Source organism: Mustelus asterias, chromosome 16 (assembly GCF_964213995.1).
Source record: "Mustelus asterias chromosome 16, sMusAst1.hap1.1, whole genome shotgun sequence".
Classification (NCBI taxonomy): domain Eukaryota; kingdom Metazoa; phylum Chordata; class Chondrichthyes; order Carcharhiniformes; family Triakidae; genus Mustelus; species Mustelus asterias.
In genome coordinates this window covers 19681219-19694040 of record NC_135816.1, presented here as the reverse complement: position 1 = coordinate 19694040, position 12822 = coordinate 19681219, and the positions used below count along the sequence as shown (strand labels likewise).

General features: G+C 40.8%; 1 protein-coding gene across 2 annotated transcripts; it reads right to left on the bottom strand.

Annotated features, from left to right (window-relative positions):
• On the bottom strand, nt 1-10911 carry LOC144505044 (signal peptidase complex subunit 3-like). Of its 2 annotated transcripts, none has more exons than XM_078230746.1 (5): nt 10751-10911; nt 5694-5758; nt 2979-3055; nt 2545-2660; nt 1-271 (listed from the first exon to the last, which is right to left on the bottom strand). In XM_078230746.1, exons 1-5 carry the CDS (start codon nt 10891-10893, stop codon nt 139-141), a joined length of 534 nt encoding a protein of 177 aa, XP_078086872.1. In that variant the 5' UTR covers nt 10894-10911; the 3' UTR covers nt 1-138. The 2 variants fall into 2 exon arrangements, with proteins under 2 accessions (XP_078086872.1, XP_078086873.1); XM_078230747.1 differs by lacking the exon at nt 10751-10911 and adding an exon at nt 6344-6423 and having other exon boundaries at nt 2979-3001; nt 5732-5758.
• Between the last annotated feature and the right edge of the window lie 1911 nt (nt 10912-12822).

Sequence of the window (12822 nt, the reverse complement as noted above, 5' to 3'; positions counted from 1 at the left end):
TTTCTTTAGCAGTCTTTTATTAAAAACATTGGGCATTGTTTAATAAAATTACAAAATGTTTAGACACGGCAATGGAAGTAGCATCCTAAATATATAATTGCATGGTTCAGACCTGTAACCAACCCTTTCTCTTCTGTATCAACAACTTCTCAAATTGTCATAATTTTCAGGTAATGGTATTACTTTCTGACCAGAGGCAGGTATTAGATACAAGATTCCGGCATTTGGAACAATATTCCACGAAAGGGACAAGGAGACATTCTGATTTCCTCTGGGGTAGGGGCGAGGGGGAAGAAAGTGAAAAAAAACATTAACAGTAGCTACACATCGTTCAAATCACAATCATCTGACAATTCCAGAACCAAGGTCTTGCCAACACTAGACATTTAGATTCACATTAAGATATGTTGAAAATCCCCCCTTTTGTTTGCTCTGAACTGTCATTTGGAGATGAGAGGTACTCCTCCTGCATCATGGAGTGATGTTTATAAGTCCATAGGAGTTTTAAAACACACAGATGAAATGAAAGGGATTAGGGAATATCATAAGTATAATGTCACAAAAATATTGGTACTGTTTCTGCACTATTGCAATTCTGGTCTCTTGCACAATCCCAGTTTTAATTGCACCACTATAGATGGTCATACTTTTAGCTGCCCAAGTCCTAAACTCTGCAGTTTTCTCCCTACAACTCTTCACCTCTCTACCCTCCTTGAAGACAGTCCTCAAAACATTCTGACCAAGCTTTTGGCCAACTGCCCTAAAATCTCCTGATATGGTTTTGTGCCAAATTATTTTGATAACCGTCTTGTGAAGCAACTTGTAATGCTTTACTATGTCAAGGGCACTGTAAAATCAATAGTTATTGTAGGATCACAATGTATTTCTACTCCAAAGATTCACAATTTCCATACTGTAGTTTCTCAATCTTGAATGCGGCTGAGACAGCAAGCTGTTACTTCCATCACCCACAACACATTCCATCATTTCACACACAAATGTACAGGCCCACATTATGAACTTAGTCGGCTATGTGCCACAGTTCCCCTTGGGTGAGTTATTTTGCAATGGAAGTCCTCAACTCATTCCAATATGTAGAAAACGATCACGCTGATAGATTATATTATTCAAGCAAAAATTGCCAATCTCTTACAAGAAAGAAGAATAATCCAGAAGCAAGACAAACTAGTAGATAAACAACAACATTGCAGAAAAGTTGAAAGTGTACATTCTCACCATTGACTGTATACTCTCACTGAATCCATTCTTAATCCCCACCTCCCAATAAAAAACATGCATTTGTATAACACTTTTAATGTAGAAAAATGTTTTACGGTGCTTCACAGAAGTGTAATTAATCAAAAATTGATGCCGAGCCAAAGAAGACATTAGATGCAGAAGAGGGAGGTGACTAAAAACTTATTCAAGTCAGCTGATTTCAAGTAGTGTCTTAAGAGAGGGGGCTGGAGAGGTTTAGTGAGGAAATTCCAGAGCTCAGAGTCGAGCTGGCTGGTGGAATGACTTGCAACAATTATGGGATTTCAAGGAACACGAAAGACGAGAGCTGTCGGAATTCTTAGTTCTCAAAGGGTTGTAGAGTTTGGCATGATTAGAGATAGGAAGGGGTGTAAGGGCCTGGACAAGGAGAGAATTTTTAGTTTGAAATACTGGGAGAATGGGAACCACTACAGATCAATGAGCATGGGGTGATGGGTTAAAGTTTATTTATTAGTCACAAGTAAGGCTTACACACGGCAATGAAGCTACTGTGAAGTTCCCCTAGTCGCCACAGTCCGGCACCTGTTCCGGTCAATGCACCTAACCAGCATGTCTTTCAGAATGTGGGAGGAAACCGGAGCACCCGGAGGAAACCCACGCAGACACGGGGAGAGTGTGCAAACTCCACACAGACGGTGACCCAAGCTGGGAATCGAACCCAGGTCCCTGGCGCTGTGAAGCAGCAGTGCTAACCACTGTGCTACCCCTTAGTCCAGGTTAGGATATAAACAAAACAGAGTTTCTGAAGTTTATGGAGGATGTGAGGGCAGCCAAGGGAGCATTAGATTTTTAAAAAATCATTCAAAGGATGTGGGGTCACTGATTAGGCCAGCATTAATCCCTAATTACTCGCGAGAAGGTGGGAGTGAGCTGCCTTTTTGAACCACTGCAGTCCATGAAGTGCAGGCACTCTCACAGTGCTATTAAGGTGGGGGTGGGGGGGTGGTTGTTCCAGGATTTTGGCCCAGCGACAGTGAAGGAATGACTACATTGGAGGTGACAATGGTGTGGACATGAGGATCATTCAATGTACTGATGCTTCTTGAACAACAATTGTAGAATAATTCCCAAACAGAGCTTATAACCTAGAATATTAAAAAGTATGATTTTATTGAAGACCCCAATTGGTGCAAAATGTCAATCCTCCAAAACAGAGTGCTATAGCAGCAAAATATAGTTAACAAACAAGAAAAGTTACATTGTCCACCAAAGTCCTTTAAATTTCCTCTTTCTATTTTCTTAATAATAGAATTTTAAAAAACTTACTTCAGACCATTTCCATCATCCAAGAATAAATATTTAGGGCTCACATTCGGAAGATTAAGTCTAGGGTTCTCTCCTCGCTGAAGGATTTTATCCCATAGAACCACTTGATTCAATGTCTATGTTGAAAGTTAACAGAACAAAAACAAGAGTTGGAATGATCAAATTTCAAGTCATTAATAAAGAAAAAGAGGTGCAGGAAGAAATCATAAGACTGCACTATGCTGTCAAAGTAAATATTACAATGAGGCACAGAATAAAGCAGTAACATGCTGCTGTGCAATATTACAAAGGAGTCAAATTACTGAAAATATGGAACATCATACTCAAACAACTAATGATTAAAGGCAAGAATATGTAAACAGTACATCTAAATGGACGTATTGTAGGCAGTCTGCATATTATCAATGTGCCACGTCTTTGCAAATTCAACTTACATTCTTCTCTGTAGCATATTCCGCTGCTAGATACAGGAAAAGCTGTTTAACATTCCAGTTGAATACAGGTCCCAGATGTAGATAAATAATTAAAGAAAATATGGGTTTTGGATAAATTCATACAAGTCCCCTATAATAAGCAGTTTGATAACATGGCTATTTGCCGAATGTGGATCATACAGAATCCTACAGTGCAGAAGGAGGCCATTCGGCCCAATGAGTCTACACCAACCACAATCCCACCCAGGCCCAATCCCATAATCCCATGTATTTACCCTAGCTAGTCTCCCTGACACTAAGTGGCAATTTAGCATCGCCAATCTACCTAGCCTGCACAACTTTGGACTTTGGGAGGAAACCGGAACACTCAGAGGAAACCCTCGCAGACACGGGGAGAATGTGCAGACTCCGCACAGACAGTGACCCAAGCCGGGAATCGAACCCGGGTCCCTGGCACTGTGAGGCTAACCACTGTGCCACAAATGACCTCTTCCTTTCCAGGTTGTGCTCTGTCTGACCTTTTCTTGATCCATGCTTCTGTCAAAACAGCTGGTGCACAACAGCAACCAAAGGTAACTGTTCCTGCAATCTACTCTTGAAGATGACAGAATAATTGGAAAAATGGGTTAGCAAAAAAGAAATTAAGAGAATTTGAAAAAGCTAACAGAGCTTAGTACCTTGGTTCAAATCCAGCCCAGAGTAAGGAGATGAATCTCCTTACCATCTGCTGGCTTTAAGACATGAAGCCAATTTGGTCTTTCTCCAAGCTGGCCATTATTCAGCATTAAATAACACCAAATTTGCATTACCAATCCAAACAAAATGGCTGAAGAGTGAAAGGGAAAAACATTACACTGGTGCAGTGAGGGGTGCCCTTGAGGTTGGGCAGGTCATGCTATATGGAGAATTCAGGCATCTGCATTTATGTTATAACTTGGAAAGCTTATTTCCATGAGCAAGTAGTAAATTTTTGAAACAGGCTTCATAGGGATATGGTGGAAAAAAATTGTACTCCATGGTAAAATGGTAAAATACCATCAAATTTTAAATGAGATACACTTATTTCAGCAATACAGGCTAAGCTAGTATACAGGTAAAGTGAGTAATTAGGGCAACCAACAGAATCTTCTCTTTTATTGTGAGGGGAATTGATTATAAAAGTAGGGAGGTTATGCTTCAGTTGTACAGGACATTGGTGAGGCCAAATCTAGAGTAGTGTACAGTATCGGTCTCCTTATTTAAGGAAAGATGCTTTAGAAGATCAGAGAAGATTTAGTAGACAGGAATGAGCAGCTTGCCTTAGGAGGCAAGGTTGTGGAGGTTAGGTTTGTATCCACTAAAGTTTAGAAGAGTAAGAGGCGACTTGATTTAAACTTTTAAGGTCCTGAGGGGTAGTAACTGAGTGGATGTGGAGTGGATATTTCCTCTTGTTGGAGAATCTAAAACAGGTATCACTGTTTAAAAATAAGGGGTCATTGAAGACAGACATGAGGAGAAATGTTTTTCTCCGAGGGTCATGAATCACTGGAACAATCTCCCTCAAAAGGCAGCAGAAGCAGATTCTTTGAATATTTTTAAGGCAGAGCTAGATATTGATTAACAAGGGGGTGAAAGATTACTGAGGTAGGCAGGAATGTGAGGCTGGGGCTATGGTTGGATCAGCCGAATGACGGAACAGGCTTGAGGGGTCAAGTGGCCTACACCTACTCCTGATTTGAACATATTTTGTGACACAAACAAGTAATATATGGCATATTGTAAATGTAACGTGCTCGGGAAGAACAGGTAACTTTGGATTGTAAATGTAATGTGCTCGGGAAGAATAGATGACTTGGATCTAAGATTCCCAAATATCTCCACAGTTTGGGGTTGTTTCACCTCAGAATCAAAGAGCACAGAAGGCGGCCATTTGGTCCATTGTGCCTGTGTTGAAATTTTGAAAAAGCTATTCAATCAACCTCTCTCCACTGTTCTTTTGCATTAGTCCTGCAATTTTCTCTTTTTCATTTCGTGGGTTTCCTCCGGGTGCTCCGGTTTCCTCCCACATTCCAAAGATGTGCGGGTTAGGTTGATTGGCTATGCTTAAATTGCCCCTTAGTGTCCTGAGATGTGTAGGTTAGAGGGATTAGTGGGTAAAATATGTAGGGATATGGGGGTAGGGTTGTGGTCGGTGCAGACTCGATGGGCCGAATGGCCTCTTTCTGTACCGTAGGGTTTCTATGATGATTTATATATTGAATTCCTTTGTTAAAGATGACACTGGATGGCTTCCACCAGTTTTTTTCAGGTGATACATTTGAGATCCTAACAACTCCATGCAGAATAAAATGTCTCCTCATTGCTCCTCTTGAATTTCTTTGCTCATTATCTTATGCATTCTGCCAGTGGAAACAGTACCATTTTCTTTTTTGGCCTGGTTAGCCCCAAGTATTTTTCCGTTTTCAGATTACATAACCAATGTTGAGCAGCTGGGTATTAATGTCTCACATGTCACAGATTGTGTGGGCAAGTTAAGGACCTGCTATCAGTGAATATTGTAAAATAAGTGTCAGGGCTCGATAATACCATCATTATCTTTGTACCATGCAACGACTGGGATGGTAGGAGGCAAATTAGATGGACAGTGGTCTTTATTCATTTAGCAATTCCTACATTTTTATACCTAACCAAGAATCCCAGTCCTTAGCTTAGTGAATAACGTATAAAAAAGGATATCAACATAAATGCTAAAATGTACAGATCCTAAATCATACTTTCCGGTGTAATCTTCATATTGTTTTCTGAAATAGAAAAAAGAAATGTACTCCAAAACACAGGCAACACTCTTCCTCTCCTTCCCCCACAGTACTATGCTCTTATATTCCCCACATGTACAGCAGAAGAGATCTTACCTTATCATTTCACACACTTGAAGCTTTTTTTTTGATAGTGAAAATTCACAAAGTTTCACAAAGTGGGTGAAAAGTTAGTTTATCACTACCTAGGCAATGTCCTAGAATACACCCATTACAATTTAAATACATGATGTGGATACATAACCTGGTGTTGTGAAACGTCTTACAATTTAAAAACAGAAAAGGCACAAGGAATTTTTTTTAAGCAATAAATTATTCAACCATTTTGCAAAATTTTCCAGAGCTGATCTCTTTGTTCTTGCGGTGAAGAGAAATGGAAACAGCTTTGAGAAATGTCCACCGCATGCCGGTGGCTGCCACAGACACTTTCATACAATAATAACAGAGTTATTTTCACTGCTGGGAAATTTGCTGATATCGACATGTAAGATAGCAGTTGGTTGGGAGGGAGCTATTAGGCAGTAATTCAATTAATTAGTTATGTTATGAATTGCAAGGCCCACATAATACCTGGCTTAAACTGACACTTGGTGCTGTAATCCATGCCCAAATCCATGGGGTGGCATCATTCATGCATGATGATGTTCACACTGAAAGAGTAATAAATGTGACATCAATACTGCAGGGATTATCAGGGAATTTTCTGCCACACAGTATGTAAAAGTAATGGGTGTATATTTAAAGCAAATTAATAATTTTACCATTATTTCTGCACCTTATAACAGTAAATGGGGAGGTGGGGGAAGAACTTGAGTAAACTACTTAGTACACCTATATTACTATAAATTTCCATGAATTCCATTTTCTATTCCCATTCTTGTTAGTAGAAAAAGTCATGATCATCCAAAATTATAGTAATTGGTTTTGAAGCAGTCTTTTATCATAATGAATATGGACAAGTTGACTGAAATATACTGTAAAATAAGAGGATTGAAGAATCAGGTGATAATGTGGAGCACAAAAGTAGACTGCATTGGGATACCTTTGAACTTGTACTTTGTTTGAAATGATACTTGAAACTTGTACATCTGATGTGCTAAGTTTAATTTTACAAGGTGTAAATTTTAACTTAAATAGGAATAGAAAGCAAGAATACTAATGAATAAAACACAACATCAGGACTGAAATACATTGAAGGAGTTAGGTTCAGGATGATACTTAGAATGGTTTGGATTCTTTAATACTTGTAGATAGGAAACAAAACACATTTTTAAACTTCTAACTTTGTACTATTCTCCTGAATCAACAACAAATCAAGAGGAGGAGGTGTTTAATTTCATGTCAGTCACAAGCTCTACGCCAATCTGCTCCAAACAATCCAGCAATGACTGTCAAGGCCGGATACTGATCAAGAGACATCAGAGCTGGTAAACCTAGTATATCAAGACAGGAAATAATCTGAAAAATACGGCATAGCTTTCCAAAATTACGCAAAACTGAAACTGTACTTAAATTCTCATTCTAATAAATGACAAATTAAGGAATGGGACAATAATAAAACGAATTGTAGTGAATGAAGTAACAGAAAAAACAGGCTGTCAATTATAATATGAACCCTTACAATGAAAAGCTCAGATGATATTGAAAATGATACCAGTGGGATAGTATTATTAAATAAAAATCCCCACGGTCTGAAGCATTGGGTCACTATATTTCTCAGCACCAGGTCAGCTTCAAATTCTACGTTGCTCCAACATCTAACCAGACATCACTTGGCCAGATTTCCACTGTAGTTAAAAACGCTCAATTGTATCCTTCCTACCATGAGGTTTGATTTTTTTTTTCCAAGCCAAGAAAAGTCGATCTCGTCTAGAGTTCTGTAGGTTCCATCTTTTCCCAGGCAGCCAATATCCACATGTTTCATCTGTACTGGTTCCACGTGCACCAGCACATGAATTTCAAAATCTTCACATTCTGCTACGTTCTATTACACATTCTTTGCTCTTCCACATTTGGTTACTGTGCCCCTGCCCCCTTCCCTCTTTCTGCTGCTCCACCATGGGTGTCAGAGCCTTCAATCACAAACCGCTGGATTTTGCCCATCATGTCTCAAACTCTCATTGCCTTACCCAAATGTTCTTTATCCTCAAATAGTACCTTTTTGTTTTAATCATAGAAACCCTACAATGCAGAAGGAGGCCATTCAGCCCATCAAGTCTGCACAGAGCAATCCCACCCCAAGCCCTATCCCCACATTTGCCCCACTAATCCCTTTGACCTACATATCCCGGGACAATAAGGGGCAATTTAGCATGGCCAATGCACCTAACCTGCACACCTTTCAGACTGTGGGAGGAAACCGGAGCACCCGGAGGAAACCCACGCAGACACGGGGAGGATGTGCAAACTCCACACAGACAGTGACCCAAGCCGGGAATCGAACTCAGGTCCCTGGAGCTGTGAGGCAGCAGTGCTAACCACTGTGCCACCGTGCCGCCCCAGTGCTTCAGATCACTTTTCATTTCAACCTTTCCTCCTGCTCAATGTAAACGATGGTATGTTTGGTTACAGAAATAAATGTAAATTATTTATAGTAAATAAAATATAATTACTAAAGAGTTAACAGCAGTTTCTACTACTTCTCCTCAGACAGCGTTTTATACTGTCTCATACACGAAAGCCAGCATGTAATTCAGGATTGGGATTTTGAAAATAACAAACCAATAACATTGTTAAAATTATAATGGAGACATGCTAAAGATAGACGAGAATTAATGTTTAGAAGCTATGAATCAGTCTATACCTCTCATTAACATAGAAACTAGAAGCAGGAGGAGGCCATTCAGCCCTTCGAGCCTGCTCCACCATTCATTTTGATCAAGGTTGATCATCGAATTCAATATCCTGATCCCCCTTTCCCCCATATCCCTTTAGCCCCAAGAGCTACATCTAATTTCTTCTTGAAATCAGACAACGTTTCGGCTTCAATTACATTCGGTGGCAGTGAATTCCACACATTCACCACCCTCTGGGTGGAGAAATTTCTCCTCACCTCAGTTCTAAAAGGTTTACCCCTTATCCTCAAACTATGACCCCTAGTTCTGGACTCCCCCACCATTGGGAACATTCTTTCTGAATCTACCCTGTCTAACCCTGTTCGAATTTTATAAGTTTCTAAGAGGTCCCCTCTCACTCTTCTAAATTCCATTGACCATAATCCTAACCAATTTAGTCTATGCTCATATGACAGACCTGCCATCCCAGGAATCAGCCTTTGTTGTACTCCCTCTATAGTGTAGTCGACTTGGGTACAATCAAAACTATGGCACCAAGTGTACTCAAACTTTCAAGCTTTATTATTTGTGCACAAGGAGAACACACACAGTGGGATGCACTGCTCGGTGTTCCATCGATTCATACAGTTGATTTGCAGTTATAGTTCATTCCAGCAAACGAGAAACTAGCAACATTCTAATCCTGAACTTACATACATAGTCCACCAATTATAGTATAGCTTATTGTCCTTTCTTATCCAATAGAAACCATCTCCTTCTAATCCATCATTAGCATAATATGTCACCACATCTTGTTTTTGGTATTTGTTCTGGTACTTGGCTTTGGTCATCCTGCGACCATGGCCGGGAATACAGTGTTTAAGAAACTGACACAAGGTTAGATTAGTCACTTCTCTGAATAAGCAACCACTGACCTTTCCTAGGCCTTGCCTGCACATAAGCACTTTCCATTCTTGCTGACGGAGCTGTCTGCCATCATTGTTGCAACTTAATTTCCATAATAGCAAGGACATCCTTCCTCAGACAAGGACATCAAAATTGCTTATAATACTCCAGATGTGGCCTTACCAACGCCCTATACAATTGCAGCAAAACATCTCTATCTCTATTCTCAAATCCTCTTGCTATGAAGGCCAACATACCATTTGCCTTATTTACTGCCTGCTGTACCTGCGTGCTTACTTTCAGCGACTGATGCACGAGGACTCCAAGGTCTCGTTGAGTATCCATCTCTCTCAATCTACATCCATTCAAGTAATAATCTGTCTTATTATTCCCAGAGATGATTGGGTGGCACGGTGGCACAGTGGTTAGCACTGCTTTCTCACAACGCCAGGGACCCGGGTTCGATTCCCAGCTTGGGTCACTATCCATGTGGAGTTTGCACATTCTCCCCTGTCTGCGTGGGTTTCCTCCGAGTGCTCCAGTTTCCTCCCAGTCTGAAAGACGTGCTGGTTAGGTGCATTGACCCGAACAGGTAGTGGAGTGTGGCGACGAGAGGAACTTCAATGCAGTGTTAATGTGAGCCTTACTTGTGAGTAATAAATAAACTTTACTTTTTGATTGTATTCCAAGTTATCAGAGGAGACAAACTGAGACAAACTAAATTTGAGAACACAAATCCAGCTGTGCAGTTAGTGAAAGGAGCATTACTGACAAAATGACCAGAAACAGGTCATTTGGTCTCACTGCTCTATGCTGGTATCTTCCATCCTACTTCACCTGACTCTGCTTCGCATGCCATCCTATTCCTTTCTCCTTCACTGCTCACCTACCTTTCCCATAAAGGCACCTATCTATACCATGCACCTCATATGCCGCAAGCTCCACAATCTAACCATTCTGATTTACTCCCGAGATACTCTTTGAAATTATATGTTTGTTTTGGACTCTTCACAACAGAACCAACTTCACTCCTCCTCTACACTTAATTCTCAAGACCCACCTGTACTCCTGACCCACCAGGGCGTACACAGTAACTCTAGTTATTAACAAAGACTCTCAACTTGCAATACATCTCTATATAGTCAACCCCTCCGCCTTGATTTTCTACAAAACAAATCCCCCCCTTCTCCACTGCCTTTCCTGGGGAACTGTCAATTTGCATCAGGTTGTAAGCGAGGCCCAGTCTCCAGTGCTGGACCCCACAAGGTGAAGAGTTAGAGCTGCCAGCCGCACTCACAGAGAGATGCTGCCCACACGGATGTTGACTGGTACCCGGGGTTGCTGGAACACTGTACTCAGGAACACCAGGAAAGTCAGCGCCGCCATCACCATCAGAGTGAAGACGAACAGCGAGTTGAAGCGGGCGGTCAGGCTGTTCATCCTCCACACACCCACCCCAGCAGCGGCTGTGCCAGCGGCCCCCGCGCTCAAAACACTCCGGCGCAACCGCTGCACCTCGGAACAAAGGTTCCCAGCCCCCACCCACTGTTCACACCTCTGGCTTGCACCTGCTCTAGTTCAGAATTCCCAATTCTACATCCACTCACCAGCCATTCAGATGCAGATCTTCAAATAAATTCAGAGTTTTGATGCTGACACTACGTTATAATAATGGTCTGGAGATGCCAGAGTTGGACTGGGGTGGGCACGGTAAGAAGTCTCACGACACAACGCAGTGTGACTCACCTGATGAAGGAACAGCGCTCTGAAAGCTCATGATTCCAAATAAACCTGTTGGACTTCAACCTGGTATTGTGAGACTTCTCGTTATAATGAAAGGCTCATCCCTACTAACCTACTACCAATCCAGCTGTACAGTATGCTTTGTCTGTACAGTGCACAAGAAACAATATTTTTCACTGTAACAATAATAAATCAAATCAATGTCATTCATTCCTGATGGGAGTGTATTCTGGAAAGTCCAATTGTCAACATCCAGCAAAGTGAAATGTGTGATTGGCAAATGTGACAATCTACAAAATCACTGGCATACCTGTAGCTGTTGTTCCCCCATCCAGCCAACCAACATGAGCACAGTACCAAAAAATTTTGTAAAATCTCAGGTCTGGATGACCCTTTGATGAAGTCATCCAGACTTGAAACGTTGGCTCTATTCTCGTTTCACGGATGCTGTCAGACCTGCTGAGATTTTCCAGCATTTTTCGGTTTTTGTTTCAGATTCCAGCATCTGCAGTCATTTGCTTTTACCATAAGCACAATACACTGATTTAAAAGTATAGGTGAAAATGAATGAGACTAGACGTGAGTGAGGAGGCTTGGCAGATCAGGGTCACAATATTATCACTGCAGTGTAACAATCTATGCAGCAAAGCACTCAGTTCAGTAACTGAGATACATTCTAACTACAAATCCCAAGATTTCAAAATGTTCCAAGTTGTACAACAAACAGAATTCATGAATCTAAACATTATCTGACATTTGATCCCTCAAAGGTATGTGCTAAGTTAAATCAAAGTTTGCAAGGTTTGAAACAAGAAACCTTCTGTGTAAATTTAAAGCTAATAGTCGAAAAAAAACTGCAAATGTAAAATTTTATGATTAACAGGGTTATTTAATCAGCCCTGAATTAGATCAGCTTTAGCTAATTTCATTGCTCACTTGAGCTCAAGGGGCTGTGTCTCAATTACTGAGATACCCAAGTACAGCATTTATTCTGATTTGTCATTGTTTAAAAAAACACTTTAGATAAACACAAAGATAGCATCCATCTCATTTTTTTTTGAAAAGAACGAATCACTGTTCAGTAATAAAAGCAAATTGCTGCCGATACTGGAATCTGCTCAGTAATCCCAGCTAATCACGTATATGTGGTAATCGCTGTGACAAGATCGGGTTCAACTGTGACGCCACCTTCTTTTCAAAATAATAATTTCACTCCTGGTGAAATTGCAGGCCAAACGTGCACCATAAATATTAGCGGGCATCTATCTGCACCTTCCTCAACTTGATGCAAACAAGGAGTGAGACAAGACTGGTTAAAAAAAAGATTACATCCACAATATTAGTATAAGAATTAAATATACTTACTTTTCGCCCCTCTTTGTAATTCCAAGGTGCCCAGTACACCAAGGTGTAGCACATTTCACTAATGCTTTCACCCCATCCCCATTTTGTTGTTTGACAAAAGTGGAAACATAATAATAACGATATAACCTATAATTGTAAAAGCCCTTCATTTGTGATGAGGGTTCCGATCGACACGGGAAGAACGTGCAAATTGCATATAATAACCCAAGGTTGGAATTGAACTCGGGTCCCCGGCACTGTGAGGCTGCAGTGCTCAGCACG